Source organism: Hemitrygon akajei, chromosome 15, assembly GCF_048418815.1.
Source record: "Hemitrygon akajei chromosome 15, sHemAka1.3, whole genome shotgun sequence".
Lineage (NCBI taxonomy): Eukaryota > Metazoa > Chordata > Chondrichthyes > Myliobatiformes > Dasyatidae > Hemitrygon > Hemitrygon akajei.
In genome coordinates, this window is record NC_133138.1 from 74,091,262 (window position 1) to 74,119,183 (window position 27,922).

Here is a 27,922-nt window from a genome sequence, read left to right on the forward strand (position 1 = left end):
CCCAAAGAGAATCAAAAACATAGAGTCATAGAGCACTACAACACAGGAAAAAGTTCTTTGGCAATATGTAGTCCAAGTAGACCTGTTTTTCTGCATAGTCCCATCTATCTGGACCCAGACCACAGCCTTCCATACCTCTCTCATCCATGTATTTATCCAAACTTCTCTTAAATCTTCCAATCAAACCCACATCTAGTACGTCAGCTGGCAGCTCATTCCACATGAGCACCACCCTTCTAAACCTATTGGATGCAGTGTCACCCAACCTCAGGGGAAGATGTCTTCTTGCATTTACCCTTTTGTACACCCCATAATTTTGTATAACCCTATAAAATCTCCCCTTATTCTCCTACTCTCTGGGAAATAAAGTCCCAACTTATTCAACTTCTCCCTATTACTCAGGTCCTGAACTCCTGGCAACTTCGCTGTAAATTTTCCCTGCATTCTTTCAAGTCTATTGATAACTTTCCAGTAGGTAGGTGACCAGAATTGCACTAAATACTCCAAGTTATGCTTCACAACATTTTATGAAACCTCACCATAACATCCCAACTCCTGAACTCAACGTGCCCTGATTTATGAACGTCAATGTGCCAAAAGCTCTCTTTACGGCCCTCTATACCTATGGCACTACTTTCACTGATTTATGGATTTCTCTTCCCAGATTCCTTTGTTCTGCTGCACATCTCTGTGCCCTACCATTCATGTCAATGGAATGTTAATGGTTTGTCCTATGAAAGTGCAACTCTTCACATCTGTCCACATTAAACTCCACAGATTTTTCAGCCCATTTTTCCTGCTAGTCCAAATCATGCTGAAAGCTTTGATGACTTTTAGACTGTACATGATGCCCCCAATCTTGGTGTCATTTGTAAATTTACTAATCCAGTTTACCAAATGATCATCTAAATCATATATGTCAAACTCAAGGCCCGCGGTGGAATTATCTTTGGCCCGCGAGATAATATCTAATTACTATTAAAGCTGGCCCCAGTAATCGAAGCGCCTATGGCGTATGATATGGCTAATGCTGAGTTTATTCAGGTACCAGGTTTTCAAGGTTTTTAGTGTTTATTCGGCAGTCTTCTTCATAAGAAACGGAATTTGTAAAGTGAAACACTTTGTAGTTATAGCAGAGACTGAGACACATGAGAGCAGGCTGAAAAAACGGAGGCAACGAAAGCTGCGTTCGCACGCGTCCGACTGATCCGGCCCGCATGAAGCTGCATTTTGCTCAATCCGGCCTGTGACCTAAAATGAGTTTGACACCCCTGATCTAAATCATCAATATAGATGATAAATAACAACAGACCCAGTACTGATCCCAGCAGCACATTGCTTGTCACAGACCTTCCAGTCAGAGACACAACCATCTACCACCACTCTCTGGCTTCTCCCACTAAGCCAATCTGAATCCAGTTTACTACTTCATCCTAAATACCAAGTGATGGAATCTTCTGGTCAAGCCTCCCAAGCGGAACTTTGTCAAAGGCCTTGCTAAAATCCATGTACATCCACTGCCTTTCCCTCTTTCCTGGTAACCTCCTCAAAAAAACTCTGCAAGATTAGCTAAACATGACCTTCCATCTACAAACGTTTGTACAAAGTCATGTAGACTGTATCTAATCAGACCCTATTTATACAAATAGTTATACTGTCTCATCGAATACCTTCCAATAATTTAACCACAACTGACATCAGACTTGCTAGTTTATAATTTCATGGCTTATTCTTAAGAGATTTTCTTGAATGACAGAACATCATTTGCTATCCTCCAGCCCTACCATGTCACCCATGGGGGACTATGGATGTTTTAAATATCTTTGCCAATCTGTGGACCTGAAATTTCTACACTAGCCTCCCATTACGTCTGAGATTTATCAGGCCCGAGGGACTTATCCACCCTAACTTTGCCTCAAGGCAGCAAGCATCTTGTCTTCTGTAATCCGGATACGGTCTGTGACCTCACTACTCTTTTGCCTCAGTTCTACAGACCCTGTGTCTATCTCACAGTAAATGCAGAAGCAAAAAAAATCACTTAAGCTGTTCCCCATCTCCTTTGGCTCTATGCATAAATAACCACATTGATTTTCAAGGGAACCAATTTTATCCCTTGTTATCCCTTTGCTTTTAATATATCTGTAGAACCTCTTAGGATTCTCTTTTACCTTGTCTTCCAGAGCCACTTCATGTCCTCTTTTAGCCATCCTGAATTCTCTCTGGAGTTCTCTTATATTTCTTATACTCCTCGATCACCTGATTTGATCCTGACTGCATGTACCTGATATGCATTCCTTTCTTCCCCTGATTGGTTCCTCACTCAACACTGGAGCATCTGGACAGCAAAAACACATACATCAGGATGCTCTTTATCGATTACAACTCAGCATTTAATACCATCATCCCCTCAAAACTAATCAATAAGCTCCAATACCTCTGTGCAATTGGATCCTGGATTTCCTCACTTGTAGACCCCAGTCAGTTCAAATTGGCAGCAACATCTCCTCCGTGATCACCATCAGCACAAGTAAACCGCAGGGATGTGTGCTTAGCCCCCTGCTCTACTCGCTTTATACCCAATTGACTGTATAGCTAATACCATATTCAAGTTTGCCAGTGACACCATTGCGTGGGCCAAATCAAAGGTGGTGATGGATCAGCATGTAGGAGAGAGATTGTAAATTTGGCTGACTCTCACTGAATGCCAGCAAGACCAAGGAACTGATCGTAGATTTGAGAAGAAAACCAGAGGTCCATGACCTAACCCTCAACTGAGGTGGAGAGGGTCAGCAACTTTAAATTCCTGGGTGTTACTATTTCAAAGGACTTGTCCTGGACCCAGCACGTAAGCACCACTGCGAAGGAAACATGGCAGCACCTCTACTTCCGTGGGAGTCTGCGGAGATTTGGCATGACATCTAAAACTGACAAACCTCTATAGTTGTACAGTGGAGAGTATATTGACCGGATGTATCTCACTCTGGTATGGAAACTCTGATGCCTTGGAATAGAAAATCTCACAAAAGGTAGTAGATTCAGATCAGTACATCATGGGTAAAGCCCTCCAAAGCATTGAGCGCATCTACATGAAACGTTGTCGTAGGAAAACAGCATCCACCATCAGAGATCCTCACCACCCAGGACATCCTCTTTTCTTGCTGCTACCTCCAGGTAGAAGGTACAAGAGCCTCAGAACTCACACCACCAGATTGCAGAAGTTACTACCTCACAACCATCAGTTCTTGAACAAAGGGGTTAACTACACACTTGCCACATCATTGAGATGTTCCCACAACCAATAATCTCACTTTAAGGACTCTTTATCTTGTTATTTCATATTCTTGTTATTTATTTATATTTGCATTTACGTAGTTGTCTTCTGCACTCTGGGTGATCTTTCATTGATCCTGTAATTGTGGCAACTTGATTGCATTTGGAGAAGAAGTTTAAATCTGGAAGGTTGACACGTTTTAAGATTTGTGGAAGAGATCTAAAAAGTTCTAATGGCACTGTTCAATATTGTATGACTGACGATAGAAATGCCAATGATAACGCAAGAAAATACAAACAAAGGGCCAAGACGGGATAATTCCACAGAATTTATTTGGAGGAAGTTAGAAAACCCAACTCAACTCATTAGATAGAGACATACAGCACAAAAACAGACCCTTCACTCCACACTTGTCTGTGTTGACCATAAATTGTGCATTTACACTAATTTTAGGCCATTTGACCCATCGAGTCTGCTCCGCCATTCCATCATGGTTGATCCAATTTTCCTCTCAGTCCCAATCTCCTACTTTCTCCCCTTATCCCTTCAAGCCCTGACCAATGAAGAATCTATCAACTTCTGCCTTAAATATACATAAAGACTGGACCTCCACAGATTCACCACTCTCTAGCTTAAGAAATTCCTCCTCAATTCCATTCTAAAAGGAGACCCTTCTATTCTGAGGTTGTGCCCTCTGGTCTTAGACTCTCCCACCATAGGAAACATCCTCTCCACATGCTATCAAGGCCTTTCACAAATTGATTGGTATCAATAAGGTTACCCTGCATTCCTCAGAATTCCAGTGAATACAGGCCCAAGGCCATCAAACGCTCTGCATATGAGAAACCATCTAATCCTGGAATTATTTTTGTGAACCGCCTTTGAACTCTCTCCAGTTTCAGCACATCGTTTCAAAGATAAGGGGTCCAAAACTGCTCACAATACTCTAAGTGAGGCCTCACCAGCGCTTAATAAAGTCTCAACATTATATCCGTGCTTTTAATAATCTAGTCCTTTTGAAATGAATGCTAACATTGCATTTGCCTTCCTCACCACAGACTCAACCTGCAAATTAACCTTTAGGGAATTCTGCACAAGGACGTCCAAATTCCCTTTCCTTTGCTTCTCAGTTTTTTGTATTTTCCCCATTTAGAAAATAGTCAATCCTATCATTTCTTTTACTCAAGTGCATGACCATTCACCTCCTGACACTGTGTTCCATCTGCTTCCTCCTAATGTGTCACCATGAGTCACCAGCAGCCAACAAGAAAAGGCTTCCATTATTCCCACTCTTTGCCTCCTGCCAATCAGCCACTGCTTTATCCATACTAGAATCTTTCCTGTAATACTATGGGCTCAAAGCTTGTTAAACAGCTCATGTCAAAGGCCTTCTGAAAATCCAATTACACATCAGCTGATTCTCATTTGTCTGTCCTGCTTGTTATTCCTTCAAAGACTTTGATTAGATTTGTTAGGCAAGATTTTTCCTTGAGGAAACCATGCCTATTTTATCATGTGCCTCCAAGTACCTTGAGACCTCATCCTTAAAAATCGACTCCAATATCTTCCCAACCACTGGGGTAGACTAACAGGCCTAAGTTTCCCTTCTTCTGTCTCTCTCCCTTCCTGAAGAGTGGAGTGACTTTGTAATTTTCCAGTCTTCTGGAATCCTTCCAGAATCCGTTGATTTTTGAAAGATCATTACCAATGCCTCCATGATCTCTTCAGCCACCTGCAGTGTACACCATCAGGTCCAGGTGACTTATCTACCTTCAGACCTTTTAGTTTCCCCAAGAACCTTCTCTCAAGTCATATATTTCATGCCCCGACACCTGGAACTTCCACTGTGAAGACTGTTCCAAAATACTTATTCAGATTGTCTGCCATTTCATTGACCCCATTACTACCTCACCAGCATTCTGATATCCACTCTCACCTCTTTTTTACACTTTATGTATCTGAAGAAACTTTTGTTATCCTCTTTAATATTGTAGGCTAGCCTTACTTTCATATTCCATCTTTACCTTTTTAATGACCTTTTTAGTTGCCTTCTGTTGGTTTTTGAAAGCTTCCCAATCTTCTAACTTCCCATTAATTTTTGCTGAATTATATGTCTGCCCTTTGGCTTTTATGTTGGTTTTGGCTTCTCCTGTTAACCATGGTTGTGTCATCTTTCCTTTAGAATACTTCTTCCTCTTTGAGATGTATATATCCTGTGCCTTCCAAATTGCTTCCAGAAATTCCAGCCATTGCTGCTATGTCGTCATCCCTGAGAGTGTTCTTTTCTAATCAATTCTGGCCAACTCCTCTATCATGCCTCTGTAATTCTCTTTAATCCACTGTAATACTGATACATTTGACATTAGCTTCTCCTCAAACTTTAGGGTGAATTTGATCACTTTCCCTGACAGGTTCTTTGACTATAAGCTCTCTAATCAATTCTGGTTCATTGCACAACATTCAATCCAGAATTATTGATCCCCTTGTGGGCTCAACCACGAGCTGCTCTAAAAAGCCATCTTAAAGAGCATTCTAGAAATTCAACACCCACCTGATTTTCCCAAACTACCTGCATATTGAAGTCCCCCATGACTATTGTGACATTGCCCTTTTGACATGCATTTTCTATCTCCTGTTGTAATTTGTAGGCCACATCCTTACTACTCTTTGTGGGTCTGTATATAATTCCCATCAGGGTCTTTTCACCCTTGCAGTTTGATAGCTCTATCCACAATGACTCAACACCATCTGATCCTATGTCACCTCTTTTTAACGAATGGATTTTATTATTTACCATCAGAGCAACGTCAACCCATTTGACTTCCTGCCTGTCCTTTTGATACAATGTGTCTCCTTGGACATTAAACTCCCAGCTATAATCTTTCAGCCATGATTCAGTAATACCTACAACATCATACCTGCCAATCTGCAACAGTGCTGCAAGTTCACCAACCTTATTCCGTATACTGTGCACATTCAAATACAATACCTGCAATGAAGACGGTACCCAAAGGCAAGACTAAACTCAGATCGCTGGTGTTGTGAGGCAGTGCCCATTACTGTGTTGATAGTGATCTTTACAAGCTGGTAAAGACAGTAAATGGGGATAAATTAAAGATAGCTTTCTGATATCTGCCAGTTGTAAGTCTGACAGTGTGGAGACGTGAAAGTATAGTTGTTAGTATACACATGGAAGAAGACCTTGCTGTTATGGATAATATTGCAAAGAGGCAGCATACAGGTAGGTAGGAGGAGGCTGAAAGAATACAAATGTTTAGTAATTATATTAGCAATTGCAGGAGTTACAATTTGTAACAAACACGTGCAAAGAAAATGGCTATTCTGATCAATGTTGAATGTTGTAGAACTAAGAACGATGTTTCAGAGAGGATATACGTAGTCTCACTGGCAGAGTGTACTGCTGCAGGGTTCAAAAAGGAGCTGTGTTTTAGAGATTATGAGATCTTCCAGAACTTTAACAAGGGAGACTCAAGATTGAGTACTGACTGGTGAAGGAGCTTTAAGATAGAATAAGTTAGTATGCCAAATGCTCTAGGAAGGAAATTCAGATGACAATTATTGGCAAATGTTCTTCAGGCACATTTGCTCAAGATAAATTTAAGCTCCAGATGTATTTAAGTGAAACATAAACTTCTTACATTCTATAGTAGACTTGCATCAAGTCCATCTTTATCCCTTTCAATATTCTTCACTTTCATCCAGTCCTTGATCTGGGATAGTTTCTTAAACATTCCTATTGAAGTTTGTTGTACAACTTTGCCTCTCAAATTAGGGATAATTATTCCCCACTGAGTTGAATTAAAATCAATCTAAACAAGAGAACTAACTACCCAATGAATTCTTTATTTCCCCTAAGAGAAACTCATTTTCTCAAACAAGCTTTCTGTATTAAGGAACCACAACACAAATTGGTAAAATTAATTTATTTCTACTATAATAATCTGAAAAGTTAAGAAATAAATACAATGAAGAAATGCTCTGAATTTGTAGTTTCCATTCAATAATACTGATGTATCATCATCCATTTTTGATGGTCCTGTATTGCAAATCATTGTAAAACACTAAAATAAACCATAAGTTTAACAAATTGTTCTGAATTTAGGGTCACTTACAGATATTCTATACATCCCATTCACAAATACCGAATGATAGGAGACACTGATATTGCCACTGCTGTAGACCTGCAGCAGTCATTAATGCATAAGTATCCTTACAAAATGTTCTTAAAAAAGCAAACTTTGTGCCATTAAAATGCTCAATACTTTAATAAAATTGAATCCTTCAATGAATAAAGAAACAGATCTGTCAACATTTCATGATTCTCTTACTATGAATCTGTTTCAATTCATTCTGTTGTCTCCCCACACAGATCCTTGGCCACTGTTCACAATTTATTTTAGAGAGATGATTTTTACAGGTTAAGTAAAATCCCAACCCCCCCCCCCCCCCAAAGAATTGTAACTCATGGATTACAATACAATTTCAAAGCAGAATAAAACAAAAAAAAAATCAATGAGATCTGAAGATCTCTTCATCCCTCTCTTATGAATATCAGAATCATACAGATCCTGGAAGTGTCCATCCATGTCCATATTATACAGTGATTAGGAAAGCTGATTGTGATTCATGATGTAGTACTACTCATATTCCACTGGATGGCAGAATAATCAAGGCTTATGCTTTCTGCATTACAAACGAGAAAATCTGCAGATGCTGGAAATCCAAGCAACCAACACGTACACACACACACACACACACACAAAATGCTGGGGGAACTCAGCAGGCCAAGCAGCATCTATGGAAAAGAGTACAGTCAACATTTCGGGCTGAGACCCTTCATCAGTCTTAAAACGTCGACTGTATTCTTTTCCAAAGATGTTGCCTGGCCTGCCGAGTTCCTCCAGCATTCTGTATGCTGCTTTCTGCATTGTTCCCTCTCATTGAACAGTTCAAGGCAAGAAGACCCCCAAAAACAGGAGCTGTGAAATCACGTAGCCAATTATTTTAATTAATAGCTTGAGAGGAATTATCAGTTAAAATTTAAAACAGACTGTTCTTTACCTTTAAGTTGAGATCATTCCCATCTTCTCAACTTGGCTTGGAATGTAGCTTTTCTAACTGTACAGATAGTAACCAAGAACATCGCACTGGCCAAGTTCAAAATCAGCATGATGAATCCGTCAACTAGTTGACAGCAGTAAACGCGTTTATCATAATGTCATAACCATGTTCACTGACAAATGCAGACAAATTGATATGGAGATTTCAATATTCTTTGTAAACTTCTGTTCCATCATTCCATGAACAAGAGGAGAATCCATTGGTCTCTGAATTGTAATGCTAGGGTTGGCATTGTTTCTAAAGTGGGTATCACAAGATTTAAAGGTCTTTTTACAGAAAGGTAACAGATGATGTTGTTCTGCAATATTGGCAGAAGGCCTCTGCTTCCTCATTGAATTGACAAAATACAGTCCATCAAGAGAACACTTAAAATAGGTTATCGGCTATGACCTTAACAAAAAGATAAGGACTTGGAGAAAAAACAGATTTTGCTAGTTTATGAGCAACTTCCCATGAAGAAACTTTTAAATTGCTAAGCACTCAGACTCAGAGATTCTTGTAACCAACTTGTCAAATGCAGCTAAAACCTGTAACATTGATCAATACGTCACCCATAGACTATTCCTATCCTATCCCGGAACTTGGTACCACATCGTGTACTGAGAGCATCACCAATAGAAACTGGTACCCAAAATCACAGAGCGATATGTCTATCCACATAGTCAGCAGTTCCATATCAGCTAGAAGAGATCCAATCATTTCTGTCTTATATCCCATCAGTTTATTACGCACCACGGTGTTTCGTTCAGGTCACATTCCAGTAAGATGTTGATGATGGTGCAGTGCACCCCTGCGATCGTCAGCTCTGTTCTCGACCCAACACTGTATCTCAAGTTCCTTAATCCACCTTCTTTGTCCACTTTAAACTGTTCCTGTTAATAGATAAGAGAAGTGGGGAATGGGGGTGTAGGGGTTAAAACAGATGTGAATCAATAATTCTAAAACCACTGTCACATCAAACCTCAGGAAAGAAAAGTCATATTCACCATTAATTTTCTCTAACCTAACCTCCCCACACTCTCATCAACTTCCACTGGAATCAACTATTCACCTGCACACTTGGGGCAATTTACTATGTTCAATTGACCCTATCAACTCTTACTGTTTGAGAGAAAACTGGAGCACCAAGGGGAAACCCACATGATCACAGAGTGAATGTAAACTCCATACAGAAAGTGCCAAGAGGTTCAAATTGAAGCCAGGTTGTTGAACCTTTGAGACTGCAGCTCCATCAGCTGGATACTGGTCCATTAACTATTTACCATTACTTTACAGTAGCAAGTAATAATAATATGCAATTATTCCTTCTTTCTACTGCTTTAAGCAATGGCAGGACTACCTGGAAATGTTTTCAGTTGTTGAAAAATAACAGGACCCCCCCCCCCCACCACCCATCCAGAACTATTTATTCCTTTGAAGAATTGAGATACGGTGAAACAGGCCTCAGCAGCTTTCTGGAATCCAGGCTGTGACCATGTACAGGACTAGATTGAGTATCTCTCTATTCACCTATGGACAACATCACAAAGGCAGTCTGATTCAAACCTAGGTGCTTGGTACAACATTCAGCAGCTGTAACACTCATTTCCTCCTCTTAATCTAGCTTTTGTGCCCCTGACAGTTGTGGTTTGGCAACCTAGCAAAGGGCCTTTTAGTCTGCACAGTTTAGCAGCAGGCAGGAAGTCTGTTTAAGCGGTTTTATCAGCAGCACACACCAGGAAATGTTAATACGGGCCATTCTTTTCCTGGATGCAATCCTTAGAAGCAAATGGGAAATGACATCTAAATTTTCTCAAATGGCAACTTCCAAATCTGAACAGCACCAGTTAGTTTCCCAACAGGGAGAGAAAACAGAAATCATCCATTGTAGTTATCACTGCCTACAATGATAGAGAGTGACAGTGAGATTAACATGCAACAATAGCTTGAACTATGGGCAACCTGTAACTGTTTAAATTTTAACTAAATAAGTTACTTTCATTCTGATCAAAACTACTGTATTATTCCCAGATACACACTGAAACTGATGAATACGGGACACTTACACATAACTCAGCAGAGCCCTCTTGGAATTAACTGCAGCCAAACCACATCACTCTGACACTCTGCTATTAATGACGATGGCATTTCTCCTTTCTCAAGCCATAGTCCCTATTCATGATGACTGCCGTGTACTGCCTGTTCTCGTTGGTAATAATAAATGCCTGGATAATAGTAAATACCTTGTCAGGCCAAACAGCAGTGACAAGTTCAGCGGAGAACATACTCAGCTGTCTGCCCAAATGAACAGCAAAACAAAGAAAAAATAAAAATCAAGCGTGGAAATCTGAAAAAGTTAATGCTGGTAACACTCAGTAACATCACTAGGGAGAGAATCAGAGCTAACCATTCAGACATGACTGATCATCAGAACAAATAACCTATCGTTGTGAAACTTTATCTGTTTCACCATTCATATTTTCTGCTTCTACCATCCATACTAATAAGTTATTTTTCAATACTAATAAGATCATTGTCTCCTACTGATACCAGTAGTGGAGAAAAAGCTCACTACTGTTGATTGGACTATATAAAAATATGTATGTGCTGGAGCTTGTCAGTAATTCAGGCAGGATCTGTGGAGAAAGGTTTTTATGGTTTTGGGTTGATGCGATCTGTTGTGACTACTTTGGTGTTACAATATTCAGTGAAACCCAATTATTTCAGCTTTAAACCTCTCACACCCGCTGGTAACTATGGGAGTTTAATCTGTACCTGCTTCTGTCCTGACACTCTCTTCTGGTCTCGCCTCCTCCACGCTGGATCATGGAAATGTTTGAAGGTATTATATCCTGTCCGAATTCCAGTAGGACGGTAAAGCTGCAAATTCAAAGTAAAATACATTCTTTCAAAAGATCAAAAGACAGAAAATGCTGGAGATTTTAAATAAAAATCGAAAATGCTAGACATACTCAGCAGGTCAGGCAGCATCCATGGAAAGAGAACAATTCATTTTCTGATCAAAAATCATTTGAATTTTCATGGGGACTTGGAACTGAAATTTTCACAGATGCTCTTTCACAGATGCTCTTTCCACAGATGCTGCCTGACCCGTTGAGAGTTTCCACCATTTTATATTTTAAGTCTGCTGTACAGCAGAAGGTGCTTGCCTTCCCATTTAGTGTTTGAGACAACAAATGAGATTTACTCATTCATATCAGAATCATCCATTAATTTTTAAAGAGTGGAGTTGAACAGTAATTCGTCAGCTTAGACCATAAAACAAGATCTAATTCCTTTCAGCAGCAAAAAGATATACTATGCACTCAGCATAAAATATATAACAACCTGAATAAGTTAACACTTGTAACATACTCTATCTTAAAAACTGTAAGCAAGACGGCTGAGAAATCATAGCAAGATGCAAAAGTTAATAATTGCACTGTTTTGCAATTATAGAAATATATGCATTCCACCATTAAATTAAAATTACATTACACATTCCCTCTGTTGTGCAGCTCTACAATATTTTGGGGAATATGTGTCTCAGTCTTTATAGCAAAAATATTGTTTACAGCTTATAAAAATCAGTATCATTTGTACAAGGCTAGAACTGTAGCTAAACTCTTGAACAATACAAAACTCAAAAGTCCTGCAAATGTGAAAAAAACTGAATTATTTAGCAAATCAAGTAGCAAGTGTTCAGAGAGAAAGGAGTTAATGTTTCACACTGATGACTTTTCATCAGAATTGGGGGGAGAAATTTGAAGTAAAACAACATTGTAAATTGCAAAGAAAGGAAGAATGACAGGAGGAAAAAGGAAGATTCATGAAAGAAAAGAGCTTAAAACGAAGACCAATGGAGTTCAGTGGAATAGATGACGTTATTAAATGTAAAAGATATATGCAGAGAAGGTAAAAACAGGAAGAGAAATAAATGAGTGAGATAACAAGTCTGAAAATAGTTGCTATTGCCAAAAATCCAAGGTATTAACATAGAAATTGCTGGCTAACTGATATTGAATTCATCATCAAGTATATAATTTGTAATCTGCTTAGTTGAAGGACGCAATGTCACTCCTCAAGTTTGCTTTGGGTTTTGATGGAACACTAAGAATGGCCAAGTTCTGTGTTTAAATAAGCAAGTTCAAAGTGGGAGGAGGTTGGTGAATTAAAATGTTAGGCAACTACATGTTCAGGAGTCATGTTTATGAGTTAAAAGGTGGTGTTCTGAAAAACTATCAGCCTATCTATGCCCTGAAACTTGATCTCTGTCGTCTACCTCTCTTGTGATATGCTCAGAATTTCCAGGATATCCTCCAATGAAATAATGTATGCGGTTTGGCTACCAAATATATACATTTCTTGTCAATCCGACCTCAGAATCCAACTTTAACAAAACTGTAAAAAATCCCATCTTGGAATTTCATATTCTACACTTCATACATGAAATTCTTCATGAAAACTTTGATACAAAATAGCATCAGAATTTCCAATCTGAGTTGCGAATATCAGAAAGAAACAGAAGCCAGAAGAAAATATCCAGGCTGAAGAAAGTGAGGAGCTCTCATCAGCTATCACTTTCTTAGGCGCTAAACTGGAAACTAGAACTACTTGAACCATCACTTTAAGTGAAGCAACCTTTTGCAAAGTTTATTCAGCACCATTTACCACACGAGCCAAACCTGTGCCGCAGTTTGAAGAATTTAAAACTTAAGACATATTCAGTACACACTTCATGCCAGTTTAAACAACACTGGATTGGAATCTGGCCATGTTCACAAAGCCTTCTCACATTTAGCACTTCGGCAAGTTTCATTAATTCTCCCTATTTGCAGCATTTAAAATTAGCTATTTTCAGGCACTAATGGACAAATTTTAAAAATAATAATAATTAATTTACTCAGAAATTGAACCATTTCAATGATACCAGTAACTGGCTCTGTACGTTTTTTTAAAAACTTTGAATTATTTAAAATTTGTGTTTCCAATGGCGTTTTCTCATTTCCGACTATATTTATAGAAGTATATTGAAAATGCTACAGCATTGTATTGCGAAAGTTTCTATGTTCAGTGAAATGTTACTTGTTGACAAGAGACTAAGCAGAACAGGCAGGCATTCACCAAAGTCTAACAATAGAAGGTCTCAAAGAAATGTGTAAAATTATAAGAAGGGTTAACAGGATAGATGCAAAGAAGCTACTGACATAGGGAAACATGCCTTCAAGATAAACAATCAGCTATTTAGTGCTGAAGAGACCACTTTTCAGTCAGAATTTATGAGTCTTTGGGAATTCCTTAGGTCGAATAGATGCTCAGTCATCAACTATATCCAATAACATTAGATCACAAAAAGAATCGGGAAATGTCAATAAAGTGGGAAATTTAGACACTATCTTATTGAATGGTTGCACAGTCTCAGGAGATTTTATGGCCTAATCTTGCTCCTGTTTTTATGTTCTATTTGAAAGTGCTATTATCATAATGATTGGAGGGGGAAAAAAAGCCTTATTGAAAGAACATAATGTACAAATGCAATGTTCCTGACCTCCGGCAAGACCCTGTCGGTCTACATCACAAGAACTGGTGTGTGAACACCTTGATAGTAATGGTCCACTGCTCATTGCAGATAAGTTTTTAAATGGTGAAGTGCAGACCCTTCTATTTGCCCAGGGAGTTCACTGCCATTGTGATTACTGGTGTTTATCGCCCCCTGTGCTAATGCTGGGGAAGTGTTGCAGCTCTACGGGGCAATGTGCAACCTCAAAGCCACTCACCCTGATGCTTGTTGTTCTTCATTGTTGCTAGTGACTTCAATCATGCCAACCTAAAAACAGCCCTGCCTGCCAAAGTTCCACCTGCATGCCAAATTTCCAACCAGAGGAGAGAGTATATTAGATCTGGGTTATGCTAACATCTGTGGGGCCCACAAGGCTATCCCCTGTCCTCTCCACAGATACTCAGACCATATATCCATTTTGCTAATCCCTGCATACAGACCACTGGTTAAGTGAGTCAAACCAGTTCAGAGGGAGATCAGGACCTGGCCAGAAGGTGCCACCTCAGTGTCGCAGGACTGCTTCAAAAGCACAGACTGGAGCATGTTCAGGGATGCAGCTACCCAAGATCATCACGTCAACATTGACGAATATGCAGGATTGGTGACTGGCTACATAGGAAAAGGCATTGAGTATGTTACCATGATTGAACATTACACTACCAGGGCAAACCAGAAACCACAGCTGACTACAGAGGTTCGTGTATTGCTTAGGAATTGGAACACTACCGTCAGATCGGGGACAGGACGACTCTAAGGTCAACAAGAGGCACACTCTCCCATACAATCAAGAAGGTAAAGTGTAAGTATGCACAGGAAATTCATAGACACCTTTGTGACACTAGGGACACGAGGCGCATGTGGCAAGGTATGCAAACCATAAGCAATTGCAAATCCACTCCGTGTGTCAACAACAGCAAAACCTCCCTTCCTAACAGGTTGAGTGCTTTCTATGCATGATTTTACCAAGTTAATTATGTGACATCAAGGACAGCAACCTTGTCTGGCCATAGCTGAGGCTAAGAGCATCCTAGTCTGGGTAAACCCACGTAAAGCTGCAGAGCCTGAAAACATACCTGGTCAGGTGCTGAGGGACTGCGTGGTCTTACTAACTGAGGTCTTAATGGACAGCTTTACTAAAGAGTCCAGTCCCTGCAGGCTTCAAGGCAGCCACCATCATTCCAGTGCCCAACAGAGCAATGGTATCTTGACTAAATGATTACCTCCCAGTGGCACTGACTTCAACAACTATGAAGTGCTTTCAGCAGTTGCTAATGGATCATATAATGTCCCACCTTCCAGCTACATTGAACTGTTTCCAGTTTGCCTACCGCTCAAACCGCTCCACTGATGATGCCATACCTTTGGCCCTCCACTCCGTCCTGTCCCACCTAGAAAACAATGCCTTGTATGCCAGGGTGTCCTTCATCGGCTTCAGCTCAGCGTTTAACACGACTATCCCTCAGAGGCTGGTGGATAAGTTGTCCTCATTGGGACTCAATATCTCTCCCTGTAGCTGGATCTTGGACTTCTTGACTTAAAGACCTCAATGAGTCCAAGTTGGCAGCAACATCTCAAGCTCCATGATGCTAAGCACTGGTGCCCCCCAGCGTTGTATGCTCAGCCCACTGCTGTTCACACTGCCAAATTCAGCTCAAAGTGCACCATCAGGTTCGCTGATGACACCGCAGTGGTTAGTTTCTTCAGCAACAGTGATGAGTCGGCATACAGAGAGGTGGTAGAGAGGATTGTCAAATGGTACAAGAACAATCACAAAGTACACTGCAGATACGTACAAACAAGCTGGATGAACTCAGCAGGTCGGGCAGCCTCCGTTGAAACAAGCAGTCAACATTTCGGGCCGAAACCCTTCGTCAGGACTGAAGGAGGAGGGAGCAGGGGCCCCATAAAGAAGGTGGGGGAGGGGGGAAGGCGCCAGGTGAAAAACCAATCAGAGGAAAGAGCAAGGAGTGGGGGAGGGGAAGCAGGGAGGGGATAGGCAGGAGAGGTGAAGAAGGAATGTAAGGGGAAAGCACTATGGGTAGTAGAAGAAGGCAGAATCATGAGAGAGGTGATAAGCAGCTAGGAGAGGAGGCAGAGTGAAAGTGGGATGGGGAAAGGGAGAGGAAGGGAATTACCAGAAGTTGGAGAATTCGATGTTCATGCCAAGGGGCTGGAGACTACCCAGACGGTATATGAGGTGTTGCTCCTCCAACCTAAGTTTGGCCTCATCATGGCAGTAGAGGAGGCCATATATGGACATATCCAAATGGGAATGTGAAGCAGAGTTGAAGTGAGTGGGAACCGGGAGATCCTGTCTGTAGTGGCGGACAGAGCGGAGGTGTTCGACGAAGTGGTCCCCCAATCTGCATCGGGTACTCCGCAACTTCCGCCACCTTCAACAGGACCCCATCACTAAGCACATCTTTCCCTCTCTACCCCTCTGCTTTTCGCAGGGATCGTTCCCTCCGCGACTGCCTGGTCCACACGTCCCTCCCCACAGATCTCCCACCTGGTACTTATCCATTGTGTTTGGAAAAATAGGACAATTTGCACAAACTCCTAAGCTAGGTTAAATCCTTTATACAATACAAATCCATTCTTTACCGATTTTTATACTGAAATTGATATCTGGTTCTGTATAGTGCTACACCTATCCCTACACCTCCTCTCTTACCACCATTCAGGGCCCCAAACAGTCCTTCCAGGTGAGGCAACACTTCACTTGGAGTCTGCTGGGGTCATCTATTGCATCCGGTGCTCCCGGTGCGGCCTCCTCTATATCGGCGAGACCCGACGCAGATTGGGGGACCGCTTCATTGAGTACCTCCGTTCTGTCCCCCACAACAGACAGGATCTCCCGAATGCCACTCACTTCAACTCTGCTTCACATTCCCATTCGGATATGTCCATACATGGCCTCCTCTACTGCCATGATGAGGCCAAACTCCAGTTGGAGGAGCAACACCTCATACACCGTCTGGGTAGTCTCCAGCCCCTTGGTATGAACATCGAATTCTCCAACTTCCAGTAATTCCCTCCCTCTCCCTTCCCCCATCCCACTTTCACTCTGCCTCCTCTTCCAGCTGCCTATCACCTCTCTCATGATTCTGCCTTCTTCTACTACCCACAGTGCTTTCCCCTTACATTCCTTCTTCACCTCTCCTGCCTATCCCCTCCCCCACCTCTTGATCTTTCCTCTGATTGGTTTTTTACCTGGCACCTTCCACCCTCCCCCCACCTTCTTTATAGGGCCCCTGCCCCCTCCTTCTTCAGTCCTGACGAAGGGTCTCGGCCTGAAACGTTGACTGCTCCATTCATCAGATGCTGCCCGACCTGCTGAGTTCATCCAGCTTGTTTGCACGAGTTTACAAGAACAATCACCGGTGTCTCAACATAGACAAGATAAAAGAGATGGTTGTGGACTTCAGGAAGGCACATGTAATCATTTTCCATTGCACATCAATGGCTCTGCTGTGGAGAGAGCGAGGAACACAAAGTTCCTTGGTGTGCACATAACAGATGATCTAACCAGGATTCACAACACCTCCTCACTAGTCAAGAAAGCACAGCAATGTCTACATGTACTTTCTAAGGAGATTGAGGCATGCAAGGCTCCCTGCCCTCATTCTAACAATTTTCTGCAGGAGCACGACCGAATGTCCTGTCTGGCCACATCATTGTGTGGTACAGAACCTGCAAAGCATTGGACTGCAATACCCTACAGAGGGCAGTAAAAACGACCAAGAGGATCCTCAGAGATTCCCTCTCCCCTATTCATGACATTTACTGAGAGTGTTGCTGATGAAAGGCCTAGAGCACTGTTGAGGATCACTACCACCCAACCCACCATTTATTTGATCCACTACCGTCAGGAAGGAGGTACAGAAGCATCAGGACTAGGACCGCCAAACTGGGTAACAACTTCTTCCCTCAGGCTGTGAGACTAAGGAATACCCTGTCACCACCGAGATCTTGTCAATAGATCAGCAAGCTGTTTACTGTTTACCTGTGCTGTATTTTACTTCAAGCATTTTGAATGATATTATTAACATATTTATAGTATAATAATTTGGTTTATGTGCTCTGTGTGACATATGCTGTGTGAGTGCACTGTAGTCCAGAGGAAAGTTGTTACGAATGGTTGTATATCTGTACAGTCAGATGACAATAAACGAACTTGAACTGAAAGTTTACTGCTTACTGCCACTTCAGTCACCAAAGCACAATGGGAATATTTTAGAAAACATGTCCCATCAACAATTCTCAAGTGGTATTTTGGCTTCACCTTATTTCACGAAAGGAGATCACAGGTTGAAAAGAGTATATTAGAGTCACAGTCAAGAAAATGAAGAAAATAGATCAAACAAGAATTTCACAACAGAGTTTTAACCTGCCTAATATTCATACTGAGTGTTGCAAGTCTCTTGTGCATAGTGGTACGAGATGATTACCTGAAGTCCTGCTGCTGTTATTCTACGATAAAATTCATCATCCTCCCGTCCCCATCCCCAAAACCGGTTTGACATCCCATTGCACTGCAAAGGAAATACATTGAGTTTGGAAAAATAGGACAATTTGCACAAACTCCTACGCTGGGTTAAATCCTTTATACAATACAAATCCATTCTTTACCGATTTTTATACTGAAATTGATATCTGGTTCTGTATAGTTTCAAAGCCAACTGAGTGCTCACAGTCTTCGTTTACATTTCCAGCTTCTAATACAAGTGCAGTAGGTTACAACTCTTAATTATATAAAGTGTTCGAGAATTATATTCTGAAATACTGTGCAACTGCTCTAGCTCATGAAACTTAAATTTCACTTTTCTTTAAAGGACACAGAGAGCTATTCAGCCCTTTGGCTTAGTGATGTCTTACTTCCTTATTTACATATATTCTTATAATTCCGTTTCACAGTTTAAAATGGTGATGAGCATTAAGCACTATGATAGCTGTAGTACTTCTTTTTACTTGGTCTCCTTCAAACAGTACTGTTACTCACCAGTTCAAAGTGTTGCTTGGTGAGGAGGAGTATCCCTCCCACATAGTTCTTGTAATGATAGAGCGGGTGAAGTTCTGGGGATGCCACATGAAAGGGTCCTTTCTCAGGATACCCATAGTCCAGGTCTTCATTCTGGGGCAGCAAGTCCACATCATGCATAGCAAGGTAGTCGGTATCATTCCCACTCTCCAAGAAACCAACGTTTATCAAAGAGGCACGATTAAATCTGGGCAGAAAGTTATTAACATGAACACACACAGGATCCCAAAATGAAAAAATAGGATCCTTTGGTCCTTTTTCTAATTTGTTTTTTTTAAATATTTTTAAAAAACTGGTCATTATTGGCTGCTAAAATTAATTAAGTGATCCATATAGAGTACATTTTCTGTAAGGCTAGAAACTATTATTTTCAATACCATGGTTACTAAATAGTCATCAAGTCACAGGCCTCCCTGTATTCTGAGAGATTAAATGACTAGCAGGGGAGCAAAGTTTAAAGGATGTGGAGCAGAGCCAAATTACAAATTTTGCAAACTTGCCCTGAGAAAGGAAAGATCTTTGTACTCTCACTTCTTGTTCATGTTCAGGTATATGTTATAGCAAGATCTGGTGACTTCTTCCACCACCTTGCTGATAATTGCCCAATACTTTGTGCATTGAAATACTGGGCCAATCTACCAACTGATTCTCAAAATGACAGTCAGGATATTTTATAAAACTGGATTTAGACTGTGGTAAGCAGTTTTCAGCACCAACATGGAATGCTATCAGGATCATAATTATTTTTCTATGCAGTGTGCATTCAATTAAACAAAACATGAAAGTAACTAGATTTTTATACATAATCTTAAGAGAAAGCCACATATAACTATGCTAACGAAACTTCCACATTGAAGGCATGTGCAGGTACTTCAAACTTCTCAAACTCATTTTCTAGTTCTTCCACAGTCCCACCTCATTTTCTCTTCAGTATTCTTGAGCTATGTGTTCCTCCAATTGTCTTTCTGAGTGTTTCTGATCTTAATAGCTCCACCTACAGGAGACATGATTTTAACTGCCTGCGTTACAAACTCTGGAGTTCACTCCCTAAACCTCTTGCTTTTATCTCTCTTTCTTTCTTTAATACTCTACCGAACACCTCACCTGACCTAAGATCTTATAAAGGTTGCAGTCAAATTTTATTAGATGATGTTTCTGTGAAGCAGCCCAGCATGGTTTACAAGTTGTTGTTGCCTGTTGCGATTTACATACTCTTCTCCCAAAGTAGTGGAGGAAGGCATCCCCATTAAAATTCATCCTCTAATTTATCACCTGGCCACTCACCAGCCTGATTGAATGCATTATGGTCCAGCTTTATTCTGAATCCACTGGCTTTGAGAATGGTTAGAATGAAATGGCTTTGAGAATGAAATGACGAAAACAGTCAAACAATTCAGATTTTGGCACTTAACATGCAGGCATCTCTTTGCCTTAACTTACATTGGGTCAGTGCCTTATTCCACCTAATGCTGATGCTGGTCTTGGCTCCCCAGCCCCCATTCCTATTCCCAGCTTCCCTGAAATTGCCTTCTCTGGAAATCCTGCTACTGTATTCTAACACAATACAGACCTTTGGAGGGTACTCAAAAATTATGTCTATAGACATTTTCTTTGAATACTAGATAAATATGAGACATTAGGAATGACACAAATGCAGTTATTCTAAAAATTGCCAAAATATATGGTCAAGTATTACTCAACAAATTGGAGCTAATATCAGGTCAAATACATGCACAAATTATACGTTTGTCTCTGCTTTACATTTACTTTGAATATTGGCACTAATGGATTACAGATCACTTTCTTTTCTTGCTACTGTTTTGTTTTCCTGATGATTAGTTGCTGTCAATTTATACCACTAGCCAGGCCCTGCTGCTTAACTTAAAACACAGTCTATTAACAGTATAAGTTTAAACAAAGTTGGAATTCCCCTGGGTTTCAGTACTGCTGCTACAAAGATTTAATTTAGCTTTTTTATAGGTTAAGAGAAGCACAATTCATGATCTTGGGAAAGGAGTCACTAACATACCTACTGACATCAGAAAATTATGTAAAAACAGTTTGATTACAATACTGAAGAGTTCCCAGTTACATCAGACAGCTTTGATGAACCTTGCTATTGAAAATGGAAATTCTATTATTAAAATCCAGCAACGCACACAAAACGCTGTTAGAGCTCAGTAGCTCCGGCAGCATCTATGCAAAAGAATAAAGGGTTGACGTTTAGGGCCAAGACCCTTCTTCAGGACGGAAACTTCCAATATTTATTCTTTTCCACAGATGCTGCTTGACCTGCTGAGTTCCTCCAGCATTTTGTGTGTGTTGCTTTAGATTTCCAGCATCTGCAGACTTTCTCTTTTTTGACTTTCCATAAATACTATATACAGTAATATGTACAAGATGGATTCTTACTATGTGATATAACAACCTACAGCGATATTATGTAAATATTATACCTTTTAAAGCCCAGTACCTGAAGTGATCGACTTGGTTGATTACAAGAATCTTGTGTCTGATTTTCTTCTTCTTTAAAAATGCATGCATATATGGGACAAAACTCAAAAGTTCTTCAAAACGCTCCCTGAAGGGAACAATGATGGCAATTTTGTGAGGGCCCCAGCTTGGATCATCGGTTTCCTCCTGGCAGGACACATGCGCTGAAGCATCATCCTTGCTGCTTTGACTGCTGCTTATTCTACAGTTATACTGCAGCCACATGACAGAGAAGAATCCAAGGGCTACAAACGTACAAAACAATTTAAAGATGGAACATCTCCTGGGTAACATCCTTAGTAGCAGGCCTGACCTGTAAAGGACCACAGCACAGTTACTTTATGAAGAGTTTACCAAAGCTGCCCTTGGCAATGAATTCCACAGATTCACCACCCTCTGGCTAAAGAAATTCCTTGTTCTCTGTTCTAAATAGACGTCCCTCTAGGTCTCAATAACATTCGCGTATGCAGCACAAACATTATTGCACGTACTGGGTGGTCATTACAAATGTGCCTTTGTAATACTGATACATTCAGGCAAGACACTGGGTGCTCAGCAGTCCGGACCATTCCGTACATTTGTAAACCAGCACGTTAGAAATACTTTAAAACCACACGTTCATTAAGTGCACATTTAGTATATTTGGATAGTCATGCACACTTTACAACTGATATCCACATATTATAAAAGACACACAAACACACACACACACGTATACATACAGAGCAAAAAATACATGACACTCACAAATTTGACTGCTCTGTGGAGAGACCAACTAGAGCAGGAGCCCTGCCAGACAAAACAAGACAATCAGGGGAGAGGTCACTTCGGGTGAAGCAGATTGCCATGATTACATTCTAAGGCAGATCATGTTCAGAACCATCTTAGAGGATATCACAGTGTTACTATGAAATATAATTATTTAATTATTAATTATAATTAAATTATTAAATATAACTGGGTTAGTAGTGTTCCATAACCACCACCCCTACCATTTTTAATTTATTCTGATGAAGCAACATTCCAGCAGGAATGATAAGTTAAGGCATTTATCCTTTAATCTCCTCTGTAACTTTATATAGTACTTCCTCCTTTAAGGCTATTTAATTACTTTGCTGTAAGTGTATTCTGACTACCTTAGCTACTAAAAGTGTTGGCCAATTGACGTAAAATGCACATTTATACATGTAAATCCTTAGAGAACTAAAAGCACTTAGTTAAAATTGCTGGAATGGCCTCATGAATATGCTGTAAAAATTGCACAGTCTCCTGAAATTAGTTTAATTATAAGTAACTAAGGGTTCAAGAGCCAGGAGGTAACGTTGTAACTCCATAAAACTCTGGTTTGACCACAAAGACGAGAAAATCTGCAGATGCTGGAAATCCAAAGCAACACACACAAAATGCTGGAGGAACTCAGCAGGCCAGGCAGCATCTATGCAAGAATACAGTCGATGTTATGTGCCAAAACCCTTCACCAGTGCAGAGTCATTTCATATTCACAGCTGGCTGTTTCTGGCATCTCCAAGCCTGAAATCTTGAAACCGCAGTGAGCAAAACAGGTCTGTATTGTCTGACTGCATATTTCTTGCAGACTCTCAGTGACAAAAATCGCTGCTTTTTGAACACAAGCACTTGCAACTGACGTTATTCAAAGTGTTTGCAGTAAGCACACTGTAGTGTCAAACGCCCACACAAGTGACGTGTCTAACACTAGTTGGAAATTGTTTGGCAACAGCCTCTCCTGTCCCAATTAAGTGCCATAGTATCCCAAACAAATGAAAGGAATCCTGGCTATTTTTTCAATTAGTTTTTGTTCTTTAAGAGTTGTCCCAAACTAGTGGCTGCCATGATTAACCGATGGCCCAATTAGCCAGAATCCACTGTACTTTTAGGACAGCATTACAGTGAAAGGAAAATATTTTTAATGAAGAATCAATAGCTAAATGAAAGGAATGAACGGTTAGGGTGGTGAATAAGGAAACAATCAAGCAGGCTGCTTTGTCCAGGATGAGGCCAAGGTTGTGGGAATTGTTGGAGCCAAACTCATCTGCCCACATACAGCATATTCCATTATGCGATTGACTTCTGCCTTGTGATTGACGTAGAGGTTTGAAGCATCAGGAGATGAGTTACTCGCTGATGGATACCCATCAAAGATTGTCTCACTGCTATAGTTTGTACAGGGCTGACCCAGTTGAATTTTTGGTCAATGGTAATCCGCAGGACATTATTGTTGGGGTAAAACTGAATGCCAGGAATTGGTTGTTAAACTCATTGTCTGGCACTTTTGTGACAGTAATATTAGTTGCCAATGAATTACTCATGCCTGAATGTTTTTTTTTTAGGTATTCCCACATTTAAGTACAGAGGAGTTTTTAATGAAATTGAATTTTGTGTATTTTTTTTTAGCAAACATCCCTTTAGATAACAAGAAGGTCATTAATGAAACAGATGAAGATATATTTTGCTCTGAGGAACCCATGTAGTGATGTCTTCCTTGGTTTGTGATGACTGACATACAACAACTACAATCATTTTTCTTTGTAGGAGCTATGACTCTAAACAATGGAGTATATTCCTAGATGTCCACTGACTTCAGATGTACCACAGCACATGGATCGCATATTCAGCCAAAAGCTGATTGATGTCTCACCTCATTTCTAGAGATTGGGCCAAGGGAGCGATGAGGTCTGGATCAGAGCGTTCCTGGTGAAAGCTAATCAATAAGCAGCGAAGTAAGCACTTCTTGCCAGGATTGTTGATAGCACCTTCCATCAATGTGCCAATGAATGAGAGTAGACTGATTGGGCAGTAATTACCCAGACTGAATTTATCCTGTTTATGCGAATATGACATACTGGGACAATTTTGCTAGATCTCACCATTCTTAAGGAAGTTCTTGGAACCTCATCTACTGTTTGTCTTCCATTATTCATGATTAACTGTGCTGGGATTACAGAGTTTTGATGGGGTTGTTGGTTGTCAGATTTCTTATTTTGCACCTAGTATTTGCTACTTAGTACACATAAAATCCTGTTTTGCAGCTTCATAGACAGGTGTCGTATTTTTGGACATGTCTGGTGCTGCACTTGTCATTGAACTACCGATCACCCCTTCAGTTGATAGTAATGGTAGAGTGAGGGGTATCCCACACAAAGCAATGCAGAGCAACCTTGGTAGGAAGACAAGACTTATCACCACCAGGACAGTGCAATGGGCAGTTCTGTTAATGCTATGGTGAAGGATACATCTGCCACAGGTAGACTGATGCGCATGTGGTCAAATTGCATTATCCCTTGTGTTGGTTCACTCACTACCTGCCAGAGATCCAGTCTGAAATCTATGTCCAGTGCTGATGTACATTGGTCCCTGCCCAGATTACACTATGTCCTTTCTATGTTCAATATTGATTTCAAATGTGTCCAATGTGGAGGAACAATGATTCATCAACTCAACGGACGGTGTAGATTAAAAGATAGTTTCCTTCTAACATTTGACCACATGGAACTTTGTGGAGTCTGGAGTCAATGCTGGTGACTCAATGGACTACAGCCTCATGCCCCATATGTGTCACCATCATACAGCACATATCATGCCACTTCTTCTGATGCGTCTGACCTTCTGGTTGAACAGACCTATCCATGGATTGTGATGGTATTTTAGATAAGGCATGATTCTTTGAGTATGAGCATGTTGGGCTGTTTCTTGTATAGTCTATGGGACAGCTCTCCCAATTCAGATACTGGTTCCCAGATGCCGTGAGGCGGAATTTCTGAGGTTGACTCCGCAGGCCTCCACTTTACCATGTATGAATTTACTGCTGTGGTTGCCCCTCAAGTATAATTCTATCTGTGTTTGATTCTAACAATAATGGTACAATTACAAATCTTACAAGGCCATTTAAGAATCAATCCAACAGGATGGGTCTGCAGTTCTATATAAACTTCCACTCCTCAAAGTCCAGAAGGGTTTTTAAGGGAGCAGTCCTACACATCCTAACTTTGAATAGTTGCTTGTGAAAAATAGGAGGCAGTCGTTTAAATCAGAAATCCAATTATACTTCATGAAATAGCCTTCACCTTTATCCTCATTTGACTTGAAGGATTTCTACTGATGCAAACACACTGACATGATATCACAATATTATACACTGGAAGCAGTGGATTAAAATCTGCCCCAGCCTGATGTACTTAACAGCTAGAAGTATGGGAGTATTAAAATCTGTCAATAACAGACTTGAGAAATGATGATCAAAAATCCCTTTTGTAGCTGTAGTGTAGTCAATAAGTTATGTAGAACATTCAAGTTTCAATAACCAATGCAGACAGTAAACTCAGGGACAACTCAAGATCTTCAGAACAAAGTTAAGTGATCTTTGAAGCTTTTCATTTTCATTTAAAATGGTTTACACAAACATAAGAAAATAAACAGGGACAATAAATAAAAGGAGTGAGACAAAGCACCATTCCTGTCCCTGGGTTGTCAGTCAGTGAAACAGCAGATTATTCTCCTCAGTGCCACTTTCCTGAACTAACTCCATCCCTTCTGAAGTGTTAGTTTATGTAATAATTTATACAATTATTTTCCAATACATTAGAGATATTTCAAAGTCAAAAGTACATATACCCAATTAGTTTTAATAGATTTTACGAAGACCTTGATCTAAAATGCTGAGGTATCACAACATACTTAGTCACAAGAGATTAATAATACGACAAATTTAGCATGTAAGAAATTAATTGTTGGGTTAATTAATTAACTCAGTGGTCTCTACACTAAATGTAGTGCTGGATCAGTGACCAGCTAGTGCATTGAAGAATATTACACTATTTTAGTACAATAAATTTAGATATGACAAATAATAAAATCCCCAGTTTCTCATATTAAACATTATGTTTACCTGCTGTCCTCCTTGGTGAAGTAGAGAATGGGTTTTCGTCTGGACGAGTACATCATTTTCTTTCACTCCTTAGCTCTCAATCTCTCTCTGGCTGTGTTACATAGTCTATCGGCAAAAGATGTGGCGGATCTGCAGACAAGCCTCGTATTCTCAACAGTCCTTCCAAATATGACATACATTCGGAAACCAGCTTCAAACTTCGAGTCCTGCCTCAACAGATCAGTGCACTCAATGACCACAAAGGCTTGTCGGCGGAGGTACGTTAGTGGAGCTCTTCGGGCATTGTCATTTGGAAGATGCAGCCAAAATCCTTACAGCGATCATCGAGTGCAACTAACTAGCCGCACAAATCCTCAACTCCCGGACTCTCAGCCCCGTCGGGAGTCACCCACAGCCCCCAGGACTCTCTTGCCCGGTGTAACGGGACGTTTACAGACTAGGAGCAAGCCGCCATCTCTCCTTCCCACAATGGAATAAGCAGGGTCTCAGACCCCGGGGATCCCTCGGCGCCCTTTCTCTATGCGGTTACCCCTCCCCCTCGGCTCCGGCTCCTGCTCCTGCTCCTGCTTCCCCTCACCCCTCCGGGACCCGGCGTCCCCGGCGGCCGCTGAAGGGGCTCAACCCGAACGCAGGCCGGACGAGATCGGGGGCAGGGCTTTGGCAGGCGGCGGAGGTCCCGGGCCTGAGACCTGGTACGGAGGGGTAGGCGGGTATCCGAGGCCTGAGACGGGCGGCGGGGGGCAGGATCCGATCCCCGGCACCGCGTTGGAAAGTTCCTCCACGCTGGCCGTGGGTGCCACCTCATTCACCATCCGGTGGATAAACGTTCCGCAAAAACATGTTAGTCACTACGGTGCATTTCTTCTCAACTGCAGAGGAATAAATATACTTATATATACTTTATGGCGCAATCTTCAGCGTATAATCATAAAACTATGTTAAAAAAAAGCAAGAATTCTGTAATAGTCGGTAAAATTGCACCGTGTATGCGAAGGGTATTTACACCCACAGCGTTTGAAACTATAAAGTATTCAGAAAGCGCAAGATCTTTATTTTAGATTCTACATCTGCTACAATAACTTATACAGTGAACGTTTACATGAGAACATGGTGTAAGTGTCGCTGACATTTCACGTGACATTTTCCCCACTGTGTGACTTGTGTGATTTCTTGTGTAATGTGTAAATGTACTGTGTGTTGTAACTATGTGATTGCAACCAAGTTTCACTTTTCACTGTACCCCGCTGTATTTGCGCTATGTTAAATGTAATGGAAAGAATCAGTTTATATGTTACTAATATTCTATGCTATCGTTTTGCCACAACTTTGTATATCTGTGTTAGATAGGATCTTGAGAACATGACACTGATTTGAATGGCTTAGAAACACATTTGTTTAAGTAAAAATAGAGCAAACTACTAGAGGAAATCAGCAGGTCAAGCAACATCTGTAGAGGCAAATTGATAGTCAAAGTTTCAGGTCCAAAATAAGCCTTCTCAATTGCTAATCAGCCTGCTGCATTTCTCCAGCAGC

The 27,922-nt window shown here is 40.8% G+C and overlaps 1 protein-coding gene across 1 annotated transcript; it reads right to left on the minus strand.

The window, feature by feature from the left end:
• Positions 1-7,745: 7,745 nt before the first annotated feature.
• On the minus strand, positions 7,746-26,946 carry b4galt7 (xylosylprotein beta 1,4-galactosyltransferase, polypeptide 7 (galactosyltransferase I)). Its single transcript, XM_073067768.1, has 6 exons — positions 26,390-26,946; positions 21,467-21,799; positions 18,955-19,180; positions 18,404-18,487; positions 11,168-11,272; positions 7,746-9,285 (listed from the first exon to the last, which is right to left on the minus strand). The coding sequence occupies exons 1-6, from the start codon at positions 26,443-26,445 to the stop codon at positions 9,130-9,132; spliced, it is 960 nt and encodes a 319-aa protein (XP_072923869.1). The 5' UTR covers positions 26,446-26,946; the 3' UTR covers positions 7,746-9,129.
• Between the last annotated feature and the right edge of the window lie 976 nt (positions 26,947-27,922).

Coding starts and splice junctions, on each gene's coding strand:
- b4galt7 (XM_073067768.1), bottom strand. CDS start 26,445: ATGATGTACTCGTCCAGACGAAAACCCATTCTCTACTTCACCAAGGAG. Junction 21,800..26,389: donor TTCACCAAGGAGGACAGCAG/GTAAACATAATG, acceptor GGTCCTTTACAG/GTCAGGCCTGCTACTAAGGA. Junction 11,273..18,403: donor TAACAGCAGCAGGACTTCAG/GTAATCATCTCG, acceptor TTGAATTTGCAG/CTTTACCGTCCTACTGGAAT.